The sequence below is a fragment of the Sapajus apella genome, unplaced genomic scaffold (genome assembly GCF_009761245.1).
Source record: "Sapajus apella isolate SASKATOON/1434 unplaced genomic scaffold, GSC_monkey_1.0 scaffold42, whole genome shotgun sequence".
Taxonomy (NCBI): domain Eukaryota; kingdom Metazoa; phylum Chordata; class Mammalia; order Primates; family Cebidae; genus Sapajus; species Sapajus apella.
In genome coordinates, this window is record NW_022436982.1 from 396,689 (window position 1) to 410,519 (window position 13,831).

At 45.3% G+C, this 13,831-nt stretch overlaps 1 protein-coding gene across 5 annotated transcripts in view; it reads right to left on the bottom strand.

Annotated features, from left to right (window-relative positions):
- Positions 1-393: 393 nt before the first annotated feature.
- NUDT2 (nudix hydrolase 2) overlaps positions 394-13,831 on the bottom strand; it is a 14,341-nt gene continuing 903 nt past the window's right edge. For 2 of the 5 annotated variants that reach the window (XM_032299936.1, XM_032299937.1), the window contains exons 2-3: positions 4,928-5,070; positions 394-991 (exon numbers count right to left, since the gene is read on the bottom strand). In XM_032299936.1, the coding sequence (XP_032155827.1) occupies positions 675-991; positions 4,928-5,054 (444 nt within the window). In that variant the 5' untranslated portion in view covers positions 5,055-5,070 and the 3' untranslated portion in view covers positions 394-674. The other 3 variants (XM_032299939.1, XM_032299934.1, XM_032299935.1) reach the window with 3 other exon arrangements.

Sequence of the window (13,831 nt, forward strand, 5' to 3'; positions counted from 1 at the left end):
GGATTGCAGGTGTGAGCCACCATGCCCAGCCCTATTTAAGGTAATATTTACTGAGCACTTACAACATACGTGCCTGGTGCTCGTGAAAGATATAACGGTGAGTAGAACAGACCCAATTCCTGCACTCCAATCCCACTCACTTGGAAATCCTGACTATGGGTTGCAAAGTCTCAGGGCCACTGGTGGGAGTGGGGTGAGTGTGCTTGGCATTCCAGAGGCAAGAGAGCCATCCTGGCAGTGCTGGATCTTTCCCATTTGGACACCCTAGCTCTTAAGTTCTGTGGGGATATCGTATGGACACAAGAGTTCCCTCTGGTTAACGTCAGAGCTCTGATTCACTTTAGCTTTCTTCTCCCCACCAATGCCAAGAGTCCAAGAAATAAACACAACAGGTTAGAAGGACAACCTTGAGCTGGTTGAGGTTTATTTATAAAGTAAAAGGTACACTTTACTGGGCCTGGCCTTTTTAATTTTTACTCCTCGTTTGCCTTCCTTTCTGCCCAGCAGAGATTTTTGCTTGCTCTCATCTGAGAGTTGAGCCGATTTCACAAACCTATCTGCTCTTGACTGTGATGAGCCAAATACCAGCACAAGCTTCCCTGGACCTGAGGGTGGCTTCATCTTAACAAGCCCAAAAGGATCCTACTGAAGCAAATGACTCTGTTCCAGTCAGGTCAGGCCTCTGTGGAGCAAAGAAACTGGTGTCCTTCTTGGAGTGCTGCCTTCATCTCCTTGAACTGAGCCAACTGGCAGGCCTCATCCAGCCCCAGCCAGCGGTAGGCTTGGTGCTCATGGGAGAGGCGGATCTCCACGTTGTAGTCCTTTACCTCTGCCAGCCAGTAAATTACTGTTTTAGGCTTGTTCCTGGCCACATAATTGAGCTCCCTTTTGAACCCCTCAATGATGGTCAGCTGGCCTGCTTCTATGCCCGCTTCCTCTCGAGTCTCCCTCAGGGCTGTTTCCAAGTCATCCTCTCCTGGTTCCACATGGCCTAGTTAGGAGAAAAAAGGAAGAAAAGGAGGAGGAAATCTTCCAAAGTTCCCAAAGCTGGATTCTCCAGTCTAGATTTTTTTTTTTTTTTTCTGTTTTGTTTTGAGACAGAGACTCACTCTGTTGCCCCAGGCCAGAATGCAGTAGTGCAATCAGCTCACCACAGCCTTGAATTCATGGGCTCAAGTGATCCTCCCACCGCAGCCTCCTGAGTAGCTACAACAACAGCCATGTGCCATCATGCCCAGCTAATTTTTTTGTGTGTGGCTTTTTTTTTTTTTTTTTTTTTTTTTTTTGGTAAAGATGGTCTCACATTATATTTCCCAGGCTGGTTTCAAACTCCAGGCCTCAAGTCATCCTCCTGCCTCAGCCTCCCAGTATTGGGATTACAGGTATGAGCCACCAAGCCCAGCCATTCAGTGACTTTTCTAGGTGTTCCTAGGCTAAAGGAAGCCTGGAAATTGGCAATATCCTAACATGCCTGGGAGGGGGTGCAGGCAGGTAGTGTCTAGTTCTTGGGGTTTGAGCAATCCCACCTTCCCACTCCATCTTCTCTGCAGAGAGTGAAACAGACCATGTGTACAGCAAGTCAGGTTTAGAATACCGCTCTTTAATGATGTGAAATGACCTTCTTCAGACCTCTGCTTTGTTATTCTTTGGAACTTTCTTCATCCCATGTTCTAAGGAATCATTTTTCTATTGGAGACTTTAAAGTGATTTTTCCGAGGAGGGGGGACATCCTTTCTTAAGAAATGGATTAGCTAAAGAGGAAGTACTTTGCCTACAATCCAGTGAGGACTTAACATTTGTCTACAGGTGAACCCTGATAGTCCAGGGCCAAGAGACAGGCTCAAAACCCTGCACGGCTGAACAAGCAGCTGTTTCCATGAAGCTATCAAGGCTGTTTCCAAATTGTTTTCATCTTTCTTACCGGGCAAGGCCAGATTTCAGTTTCATAGGGAAAGTCTTAATGGGAACTTAGACTAAGGGCCAGCTGAGAGCCACTTCTTTTTTCTTTTTTCTTTTTCTTTTTTTTTTTTTTTTTTAGACGGAGTTTCGCTCTTGTTACCCAGGCTGGAGTGCAATGGCGCGATCTCGGCTCACCGCAACCTCCGCCTCCTGGGTTCAGGCAATTCTCCTGCCTCAGCCTCCTGAGTAGCTGGGATTACAGGCATGCACCACCATGCCCAGCTAATGTTTTGTATTTTTAGTAGAGACGGGGTTTCACCATGTTGACCAGGATGGTCTCGATCTCTTGACCTCGTGATCCACCCGCCTCAGCCTCCCAAAGTGCTGGAATTACAGGCTTGAGCCACCGAAGAGCCACTTCTTAGAAAATGTGTTAGCAACACCCAAACCCAAGAAGACAGCTGCCAAGAAACTGCTGTAGGAGAACTTGAGGTGCTGCAGACTGGAGCAGCTCTCAGCTTTACCTCTTGGTCCCTCCCTCAAATCCTCAGCTTCCCCAGAGGGGCCAAGAAGGGTCTGGCAGACTCTGTCCTACACTTGGCTCCAGTAAGTTTCTAGGGACGCCTCCTAGCTCATAGGCTCATGGGGAGCAGGAACTCTCAGCTGTTCCCTCCTTGGTTTGGAGATGGGGACCCTCCTCCTTCCCAGGGGTCTACAATACCTTGAGTCAGTTGCTGCACAAAAAAATCCCCAGGAACTTAGCACTTAAAAACCTTTCTAGCTTATGGCGTCTGGGGAATTTTCTCTGCACAGCACCTCCTATAGTGATGTACACAAAGACAGGTAATGCATTGGGGGAGGAAGGTGGGAGGGATACTGGTAGTGACGGGTGACATTGATTTAGGATGTCCTACCTCCCCTCAGAGGTGTGTGGAAGTCTCTGAGCACACCCCTCCCAGGGGCATCTATTCAGTATTCTGCCTATCAGTGTTAATTAACAGGGTAGCTTCTGCCGAAGCAGGAAAGGATTAGGAGAGGTCCACTGACATCAGGTAGTGAGAGCAACAGGGCAGTGTGACTCAGGTGATCCAGAGACAAGTGTGAATATTCCTATTCATAGTATTTGTGAAGCTTCTGTCTCTTTTTTTCACCTTGTTTCTCCCCAGTACAACTCAAATATGCAAAATTTATTTCCTGTTCCCATTTCCTTATTTTTTTTCAATCCTGGATCTTCGTCCATCCCTTCTTACTCCACACCCTTTTAAAGTCTCTGCTTCCAGCCAGCCACAGTGGCTCATGCCTGTAATCCCAACACTTTGGGAGACTGAGGTGGGTGGATCACTTGAGCCCAGGAGTACAAGAACAGCCTGGGCAATATACCGAGACCGTCTCTATAAAATAATAACATAAAATAATCTAAAAAATAAAGTCCCTGCTTCCTTCTGTCTGAGGGCTATTCCCCACTCCAGTAGGCACCTGAGCCACAGTCTGTCCCTCCCGACTCGGACCGTCCCAATGGCCTCAGCCAAGAAGAGCTCCTTTTTCCCATTTCCCCCCACATAACCTGGCTTCTCTTTCAGGACCAAATGACTGCAGCTTTCTTACTCTTAGAGGTGGGGTCAGGAGGGCTGGTGGATGAAAACTGGCCAGCTTTCAAACAGACCTTGGTCTGGTCTAAGGCCTCAGTCTTCACTGTTCTTCCCTCTGGAGACTTGGCCAGCTCTACACTGAGGGCTGAGTGATGGACTGAGGCACAGGTAGCCATTCAAGCTGCAATCCCAAGGTCTCCATAATCTTCACAGCCTTCTGGTCTAAGGCCCCACCCATCCCCTCACTCTTCCACTCCTGCCACAATCGCAGATGAATCTATGATCAGGGAACTCAACTTCTCTGTGCTCCAACTCAAAATACAACTATGTTCAGAAATACTCTAGAAGTCATACTCTCTGTGTTTAGTTCAAAAGAAAAACCTCACCAGGTACGGTGGCTCATGTCTGTAATCCTAGCACTTTGGGAGGCCCAGACAGGCAGATCACCTGAGGTCAGGAGTTCGACACCAGCCTGGCCAACATGGTGAAACACTGTCTCTATTAAAAATACAAAAATTAGCCAGGCATGGCGGTGGGTGCCTGTACTCCCAGCTACTTGGGTGGCTGAGGCAGGAAGATTGTTTGAACGAGGGAAGTGGAGGTTGCAGTGAGCTGAGATTATGCCACTGCACTCTAGCCAGGACAACAGAGTGAGGAGTCGTCTCAAAAAAAGAAAAACCTAATGAACTAGGAGTCAAAGGAAATTACCAAATAAAATCAGAGATAGCCTGGAAGAAAACTTAGGATTTTCTTTCTTTTTTTGAGATAGGCTGTATCGCCCAGGCTGGAGTGCTGTGGCTCGATCTCGGCTCACTACAGCCTTGACTTCCCAAGCTCAAGTTATCCTCTAACTTAGCCTCCTGAGTAGCTGGGACTACAGGTATGTACCATCACGCCTGGCTAATTTTTGTAATTTTTGTTGAGACAGTGTTTCGCCATGTTGCCCAGGCTGGTCTCAAACTCCTGGGCTCAAGTGGTCTGTTCACCCTGACCTCCAAAAGTGCTGGGATTATAGGCGTGTACCACTGTGCCTGGCCGAAAACTAAGGATTTTCTAGTCAAGCCCTTGTTTGACAGATGAAAAACTGAAAGCTAAGAGAGGTGGGCACACAGCTCAGTCAACCCCAAGGTCCCCAATTCCCTGCTTGCTGGCTTTTCTCTTACCTAGCCATTCACCATGGAGGTTGAAGAGCTGGCGAATAATACTCATTAAAAACACCAAGTGCTGCTTCTACCCTTGAATTCAGTCACAGAATTCTATTTCCAGCTCTACTCTGGCCTGGTGGAGACATTGTATGTAGAAAGGGTCAAGGGCTCCTACCTTCCCTACCCCCTTTTGCTGCACAGTCACTGGGAATCAAGCCTTGGGGAGGGCCTGGCAGGGTAGATTTCTGAGCAGTGCTTGGTAGTTTCCCAAAAGCTGGTCCCGCTGACCTCTACCTTTGGGAGGAGTCCAGTGATGAATGCCATCTGATGCCTGCAGCAGGAGAAATTCAATGGCATTGTTGTCCACCTTGGGAATGAGGCATCTTCGGAAGATGATCAAGCCACATGCTCTCAGGGCCATGGTCTTATCCTAAGGACTTAACAAAGAAGATACAGAATATTGGAAAGTTACACAAAATAGGAAGCTCCATACCGGGGGGTGGGGTAGCAATCTGGTGCTGGACAGTAGCACAGGCTAGTTAACTGTGATCTCATAGCCCACAGAAAAAGGCAGCATGCCCAGGACCAATGGACGGCATCCAGGAATCAGAGACTGACCTTTGTGTGTAACTGCAGGACCCCAGCAACTACCCTCAGTCAATGTGGCCTCTATGCCAATGCCTCCAGGGCTCCCTGTCAAACAGGGCTGGCATGCATTTGTTATGACACTGGAGATCCTCAGAGGCAAATGCATGGAAACAAAAGAGATGCTGGAATGGGAGAGAGAGGCAGTACAAGTTTTATTATCAAACCTGTAATACCATTTCCCCAGCCTATATACTGAGCCTCTGTAGCACACAGCTCGCCAGCAATGTGGTTTCTGATGATGCGGAGGGGTCACCTATGAAGGGTAACTTCGTATACAAAAAAAAAATTTGTTGAGTTTTTTGTTTTCTTTTTTGAAACAGGGTCTCGTGCTGTTCACCAAGCTGGAGTGCAGTGGTGTGATCATAGCTCACTGCAGCCTCGACCTCCCAGGCTCATGCAAACCTCCCACCTCAACCTCCCAAGTAGCTGGGACTGTAGGCATGCACCACCACCACCACCACATCTGGCTAATTTTTTTTTATTTTTTTGTAGAAAGAGGGTCTCACGGCATTGCCCAAGCTGGTCTTGAACTTCTGGGCTGAAGTGATCCACCTACCTCAGCTTCCCAATGTGTTAGGATTATAGGCATGAGCCATCATGCCCAGCCTGAGATTTTTTTTTTAGTCTTTTATTTTATCCATTTTTTTTTAAGAGACAGGGTCTCACTATGATGCCCACACTGGCCTCAAACTCCTGGACAGAAGTGGTCCTCCCAGTCAGCCTCCTAAGCAGCTGGCAATACAGGGACATCCCACCACTGCCTGGCATTGCTGGTGCCCGGGGCTAGCAGAGCTGATGCAGAGAGGGCTGCTGGGGCAGGAGCTACTATCCTCCACAGCCCCTTTGCTGGTGCTCAATCAAGACGAGTATGCAGCTGTCAAAGGCATAAAAGTCAGGCCCAAACAGAAACCTACTCCAGGGCAATTCTCAGGACTGCCAACAGATGGTAATGTTACTCTAGAGAACAGTAGTTTCTCATCAAAAACCAAACACCCAACACCAAGACCCTTCCAAGCTTTTCTAAACCTGTAACAAAAGTTTTTAAGGATTGGAGATAATCTCAAAGGGGATTTCTGAAGTGGGCTGTGCTCTCAAATACTGTTGGCAGAAAAGTAAATTAGCATATCCCCTTAGGAAGGCAATTTGATAATAATTATCAAAACATAAAATGCACATTCCCTAAGAGCCAGCATTCCATTTCTAGCCACTCTCAGATAAGAAATATACACACAACGATGTTCACTACAACTTTGTTTGCAATATCAAAAAGGAAAAAAGCCAGAAACAAATGTTCATCAATCTGAGAATGGGCAAAAAGTACAGTATATCTACATGATGAAATAACATGAAGCCATTAAAAAATGAGGTCGAGGCTTGGCGCAGTGGCTCATTCCTTTAATCCCAGCATTCTGGGAGGCTGAGGCAGGAGGACTGCTTGCATAGTGAGACCTCGTCTCTACAAAAAATAGAAAAAAATGCCAGATGTGGTGGCACACACCTATAGTTACAGCTACTCAGGCGGCCAAGGTGGGAAGATTGCTTGAGCCTGGGAGGCTGAGGCTGCAGTGGGCCATGTTTGCACTACTGCACCCTAGCCTGGGCAACACAGCGAGACTCTGTCTCAAAAATAAAAGAAAAAGAAAAAGAAGCCAGGCACGGTGGCTCACACCTGTAATCCCAGCACTTTGGGAGACCAAGGTGGGCAGATCACGAAGTCAAGAGATTGAGACCATCCTGGCCAACATAGTGAAAACCTGTCTCTACTAAAAATACAAAAATTAACTGGGTGTGATGGCAAGTACCTGCAGTCCCAGCTACTCAAGAGGCTGAGGCAGAAGAATTGCTTGAAGCTGGGAGATGAAGGTTGCAGCAAGCCAAGATCACACCACTGCACTATAGCCTGGTGACAGACCAAGACTCTGTCTAAAAAATAATAATAATAAAAAGAAAAGAAAAAAATATCTGGTCAAGCCTAATGTGCTACTTGTAAGGAAAAATATTTAGACACATGAAAAAAAGATGGTTCTGAATAGTATGTATAATGAAATCCCTGTTTGAATTTACAAATTCATATGTAAAGTGGTAGTAGGCTTTTATTAAACACCATGTTCTACCTTCCTGGATTCCCTATTTATGCCAAGAACTTACCCCATTCCAGAAGCCAATAGGAAGCACCCCATCACTGTAGAACTGGTGAACAAAGATTTCATATTATTGGTCCATGGCTGAAGCAGAAACAGGTAACTGATCCCATGCCCTCCCTATAAAGATGCTCAAAAAGTATTAGAAAGTTATAGATGTAGGGTACCTGTTCCTGCCTCAGGTCCCATAGAATGAATGTTAGAATCCCTAAATAAGCTTAGGGATCCAAGACTAGAGGGTACAGTGCCCTGACTAGGACAGGAACTCCATACCACTGCCACCACCAATGCAGCATGGACAAGCAAAGATGCCTGCATGGGGGGCCAAGACAAACCTGGGTTGGCCATGTGGAACCACTGGGAAGGGGAGAGTGGGCCAATATTTTCCTAGGCAGTGGTGGGGTGGGGAAGGAATCTTAGGGTAGTGGCAAAGGTGTACCCTAGCAAGAATGTATTTCAGTGGTTGCCATTGTATTAGGGATGACCACATCTAAGAACCATATCAGCTAACAGTTCATCTCAATGGCGCCAGAAGAGCTAGGATCAGATGCTCATTCTCCATCTATATTCTGGACCCATGGAAAGAACAGTTCTAGAAATACAGAACTCCTCACCGCTCTTTCAATTATTTGGCTTGAGCCAGCTATTCTCTAGAACTCTTCCTACCCACTCTATACACACAACCTCCTACTCATCAGAAGCAGCTCAGATGTCACCTCCTCTATGAAACTTCCTGGTTTCTAATCACTCCGTGTTCTGTGTCCTCAACGTGGCTTGAACAAACTTCTACCATAAAGTTCAATCAGGGAAGCAAATGCTATGAGCGACAGAAAACTAAAGATTTATTGTTAGGATTAGACAGTGTGTATCTATGGAAGATGGTAGAGAAATCCATGCAACTGTGTCGCCTCTGCATCTGGTGCTGGGCCTGGAGTCCATGAGACCAGTAGTAGGGATGAGAAGAGAACAAAGACAAACTGGAACCTCTGAGAACAAACTGGGATCTACAAGGACAACTGGAACTCATGAAGATAACCTGAAACCCACAACTTCCTTTCACTGGCCCCAAGCTCAGCAACTCAGGTGATCTGGAGAAGCTGGAGCCCTTTGCTAGAGAGCTGACTGCACACATGGCCCAGGACGCAGAGGAGCTGAAGGAGGAGATTCAGTAGGAGTTGGGGGTGCTGGAGGCTGTTTGATGACCTTCACCAACAAGGTAAGCCAGCAGATCAGAGAGAAAGTACAGGCACTGCCACCATGCTTGGTACCCTGCTCTGTCCTTCGCAGTGTACCAACCCTGCTCTGTCCTTCGCAGTGTACTGGCTGCTACTTCAGTTAAGCTTCCCAAATCTCTCATGAAATTTTCTTGTGGACAGCCCTCACCTGGAACCATATAGGAAGGATCCTGGGACTCCAGCTTAGCTAAACTGACACAATACAAGCCAGCAGAAGCACATACACCTAGTATAGTAAATCTCTGCTGGTACCTCTGGCAGGGAAGAGCCAGATTATAAGCTCTGTGTTCTTGGGACCCAGCACAGCAATTCTGAACAGATGTTCATTGACTCAAAAGAACTCTCTCCCCACCTCCCACTCAAACAAATGTTTGAGTATGTTCTGGGGCCTTGGAAAATAGCCCAGTGTTTTCCTGAAGAGTACCATTTACATAAAAGTGAATGGAGCTATTGTTGGGGGTTTTCTGTTTTTCTAGAGACCACTGAGCTGAAACTGTCCAGGGGTTTGAAAGTAGCCAGCTTTCACACACAGACTCCAAGTGGATTCAAACCTCAGGGGGTTAAAGAACACGGCATCCAATATGCAAATATGCCTGCAGCCAGGATTGCAGAGGTGAGAACTCCAGGCTGACAGCAGGCAATTCACACTTCAAAAAAGTGGCAGAGTGCCTGAGGTGGTTAGAAAAAACCTGAACAAAAAAAACCCTCAATGTCATCAGAAGGTTCCAGAAGCTAAGGAAAAATATTCTTGGCTTTCTCCATACATACAGCTCCCTCAGAGCCTAGGAGGTTCAGGACGTAGGTACCAAAAAAAGAATTTACAGGCCGGGCGCGGTGGCTCAAGCCTGTAATCCCAGCACTTTGGGAGGCCGAGGCGGGTGGATCACGAGGTCAACAGATCGAGACCATCCTGGTCAACATGGTGAAACCCTGTCTCTACTAAAAATACAAAACATTAGCTGGGCATGGTGGCGTGTGCCTGTAATCCCAGCTACTCAGGAGGCTGAGGCAGGAGAATTGCCTGAACCCGGGAGGCGGAGATTGCGGTGAGCCGAGATCGCGCCATCCCACTCCAGCCTGGGTAAAAATAAAATTCACTCAAAAAAAAAAAAAAAAAAAAAAAAAAAAAAAGAATTTACAAATACATGACTATGCTGTTTGTTTCAATGTTTTCATCAAATTAATCGGAGTATTATGAAAAGCCCTCAGAAATATAACTTTACATACAAGAGCTCTCCAAATTTTCCCTCTGACCTGTTCCCCATAGTTTAATATCCCTTTAGCAGAAACAGCATTTCATGCCACTTATCAATTAAGCATCTATACTGTGCCAGCGATACTGTGCAAGACTTTTGACAACTATTGTTTCTAAAGCTCAAAACAACCGTTCGAGAGAAGCATTATTATATTCACTTTACAAGGAAACAAAGATTATTTTAAAAGGTTAAAATACTTGGGCAAGGGCATACATAAAGGACATAAATGGTCGGATCTCAATCCAATTAAGTCTAACTCCAAAGTCTACAATTTTTTTCCCTTTCACAGCTCTGTTCACCCTGAAAGAGGGCTTAGGACACAAATGGCCCTGAGAGAGGACACACAAACAATTTATGAAATCATTTCCAGTTTCAAAATTCCCAGTCCTTTTTTTTTGAGACAGGGTCTCTGTCATCCAGGCTGGAGGGCAATGGTGTGATCATAGCTCACTGCAGCCTCAGGCGCTCACTGCATCCCTTCTGGGCTCAAGAAATTTTCCTGTCTTAGCCTCCTGGGTAGCTAGGACTACAAGCAGGAGTCATCACATCTAGCTAAATTTTCAAAACATTTTTTTTTTTTTGTAGAGCTGGGGTCTTGCTATGTTGACCAAGCTAGTCTTGAATTCCTGGCCTTAAGCAATCTTCCCACTTTGGACTCCCAAAGTGCTGGGATTACAGGTGTGAGCTACCATGCCTGGCCCCAAATTCCCAGTCTTTAATCTATATTCATTTGGAGGCTAAGATGTCTAGCTGGAATCATTTCCACCAAAACAGTTTTAGCTGGGGGAAAGGGCCATAGATGTAAATACTGGTATCTGAAATAGCACCCATCTGATAAGGGTTTCTATGCCTCCTCTCCTCTTTTCTAGGAAAAACCACATGTTCCACCTAACTTAGGGCGCTAGTGTCCAGAAAATTTGCCCAGGCCCTCCTCCAGATGAGGAGGAAGGCCAACAGTTTGCCTGCCCACAAGCAATTCTATGTGGATACTCCCTCACCTCCCACATCATAATCATCTTTTCCCCCATTTGCCAATTTCTTTCTTCCCTTTTAGAGTGGACAGAAATGAGGCACCCACCAAGTAAAGCTCTTTCTTGTAAGAACAATAACAAAAGAAGATAAGAAAAAAGAAATAAATAAAAAAGAAAAGCCCCAACTACCATGAATAAATTGGGACAAAAAATATTCCCTCAAATGCACCTTTCCCTGGACATCTGCCACTCCATTCTTCTTGCAGAGACAAAGGTGCTGAGTCATTTTGCTATTTTTGCTATTGGCTGAGGGAGGAAACAGGAGATTTTACCTGTGATGGCATAAATATTGGCTTCTAGGATAAGGCCAAAGTCAGACAAGGTTGGGCCAAAAATTCTTAAGTGAAGAGGATTTGTTAAGCGGCCTATTAGTGCCATCTGCTGTACAATTCTAGAAGGCTAACTTGGGGAATTCTAACATTAAAGCCCAAAGGGATTTTGTTTACCCATCTAATGTCTGTTGTGTGTATCCCATGCAATAGTGTAAAGGATTGAAGGACAGATATGAAGCTGAATACTACAAAGCACCAACTTCCTAGAGATTCACAGACCAGTGAAGGTGGAAGACATTCCAACAGACAGGTTACAGTGTATTTTGTGTAACATAAGATGGAAAGGCAGCAAAGAAGCTTCTTTAAGTTAAAGAGGCACCCCATAAGGATTCTGATGGATCACTAGTTTACCAGGCAGAATGGAGGCAGATGCGAGGCACTGCAGGCAAAGGGAGGAGTGTGGGCAACACCCTCAAGCACAAAATGACATCTCATTGGTAAACAGCTTAGTTTATATTCTGTAGGCAATGAAGCCTCTGACTGGTTTTAGGCAAGGGTATAATTTGGTCAGACTGACATTTTACAAAGACATTCTAGCTGCAAGCAAGGTGGGGAATGAATTAGGACAGATTGGAGGCAGAGATTAACCAGTTACAAGTCTACTGCAACAGACCTGTTAACAAACGATTCCAATTAGATCAAGGCAGAGGCTGTAAGAAAGGAAAGGTATAAATTTGAGAGATATTTCAAAGTAAAGCTGACAATATTGATATTTTATTTCTAATGGAGAGGGAGATATTTCATAATCCAAGGGAAAGAGAAAGGCTTTGGTTTGAGTGCCTGGGTGGAGGAGGGGGTGTAAGTGAATCATTTGTTTAGGACGAGTTCAATTTGAAGTGCTGTAGTCTACTCATAAATGAACAGATGGGTCTAAGGTTCAGTGATCATCTCATCCCATCTCTTCATTTCCCAAGCTGGAAATTCTCTTTTTTTTTTTTGCGATGGAGTGTCGCTGTGTCACCAAGCTGGGGCGCAGTAGCGCGATCTCCACCCATTGCAACTTCCGACTCCCTGGTTCAAGCGATTCTCTTGCCTCAGCCTCCCAAGTAGTTGGGATTACAGGCACCTGCCACCATGCCTGGCTAATTTTTGTATTTTTTTAGTAGAGACGGGGTTTCACCATGTTGGCCAGGATGGTCTTAATCTCCTGACCTCATGATCCACCCACCTCGGCCTCCCAAAGTGTGGGGATTACAGGCATGAGCCACCGCGTCCCGCCAGAATTTTCTCTTTTAAATATATTGTTATTCAAACGATTTTTTTCTACTCCCCTTTCTACCAAGACCATGGTGAAAATTTTCCACTACAGAAAGATTTTGCTTCTACCGTAGGTCCCTCTGCAGCCCACATTCCATCCAATTTAGGTAGGTCAAGCTGTCCAACTTGCCCTCGCATCTATCTGGTATCCCAAGCATTTTCATCCTCCTTTAGTCAAAAACACAGAAAACTATGGCTGTCTATGCAGTCAGAAAGGCCTAGATACTGAAGTTAATAGTTGTTATGTATGTAGAGCAAGATACTTAACTTCCTCATTTGTAAAATGAAGTTAACACCTACTTTTCATGGTTGTTGTGGAGTTTATAAAGTAAATGATATATACAGAGAGAGGGTCTGACATTATCAGAGGTACTAAATATATGAGTCACTGTTACCCATGTGTCATGAAAGGTCATCAGAATGCTTCTCTATGTTTTAAAGAAACGACTTTTCATTTTGTCTGTAGAGCTGCGGAACACTGTTCACCACAGCATATAAATTCCTTATAAGGTCCCACAGCATAAATTCCTTTTAATATAGAAACTAGAAAAATAATTTATCTTCTGAAGAATGGATGTTTCCTTATTAGTAAGAATTACCTTTTTTCCCTTAACTAATTTTGAGCAAACTTGGGTACTCAATTACAATAAGTACACCAACCCACTGACAATATTTGCCTGTTCTTATTTATTATAAGGAAAATTGCTATCATTTTTTGAGAAGTTACTACTTGCCAGGCGTGTGTCAAGTTTGTTACCTTCATTATTTCACTCAATCTTCACAACAGGGCCGGGCGCGGTGGCTCATGCCTGCAATCCTAGCACTTTGGGAGGCTGAGGCTGGTGAATCACGAGGTCAGGAGTTCAAGACCAGCCTGACCAACATGGTGAAACTCCATCTCTACTAAACATACATAAATTAACCAGGCGTAGTGGCCTGTGCCTGTAATCCCAGCTACTTGGGAGGCTAAGGCAGGAGAATCACTTGAACTCGGGAGGCGGAGGTGGCAGTGAGCCGAGATCGCGCCACTGCACTCCAGCCTGGGTGACAGAGGGAAACTCCGACTCAAAAAAAAAAAAAGGCTTCACAACAATCCGCTGAGGCATTACTGCCATTTTTCAGAAGAGTAGACAGGGAGCTATGGCTCAGAGATGGCTGGGTAGTGACTCAAATGTAGGTCGGCCTGACTTCTAACATCAATGATCTTAACCTCGACTTTATAATAATAGCGTTTTACATTTAACAATTTGATTGCATTCAGTTTAAGCCGTCACTTTTTTTTTTTTTTTTTTTTTTTT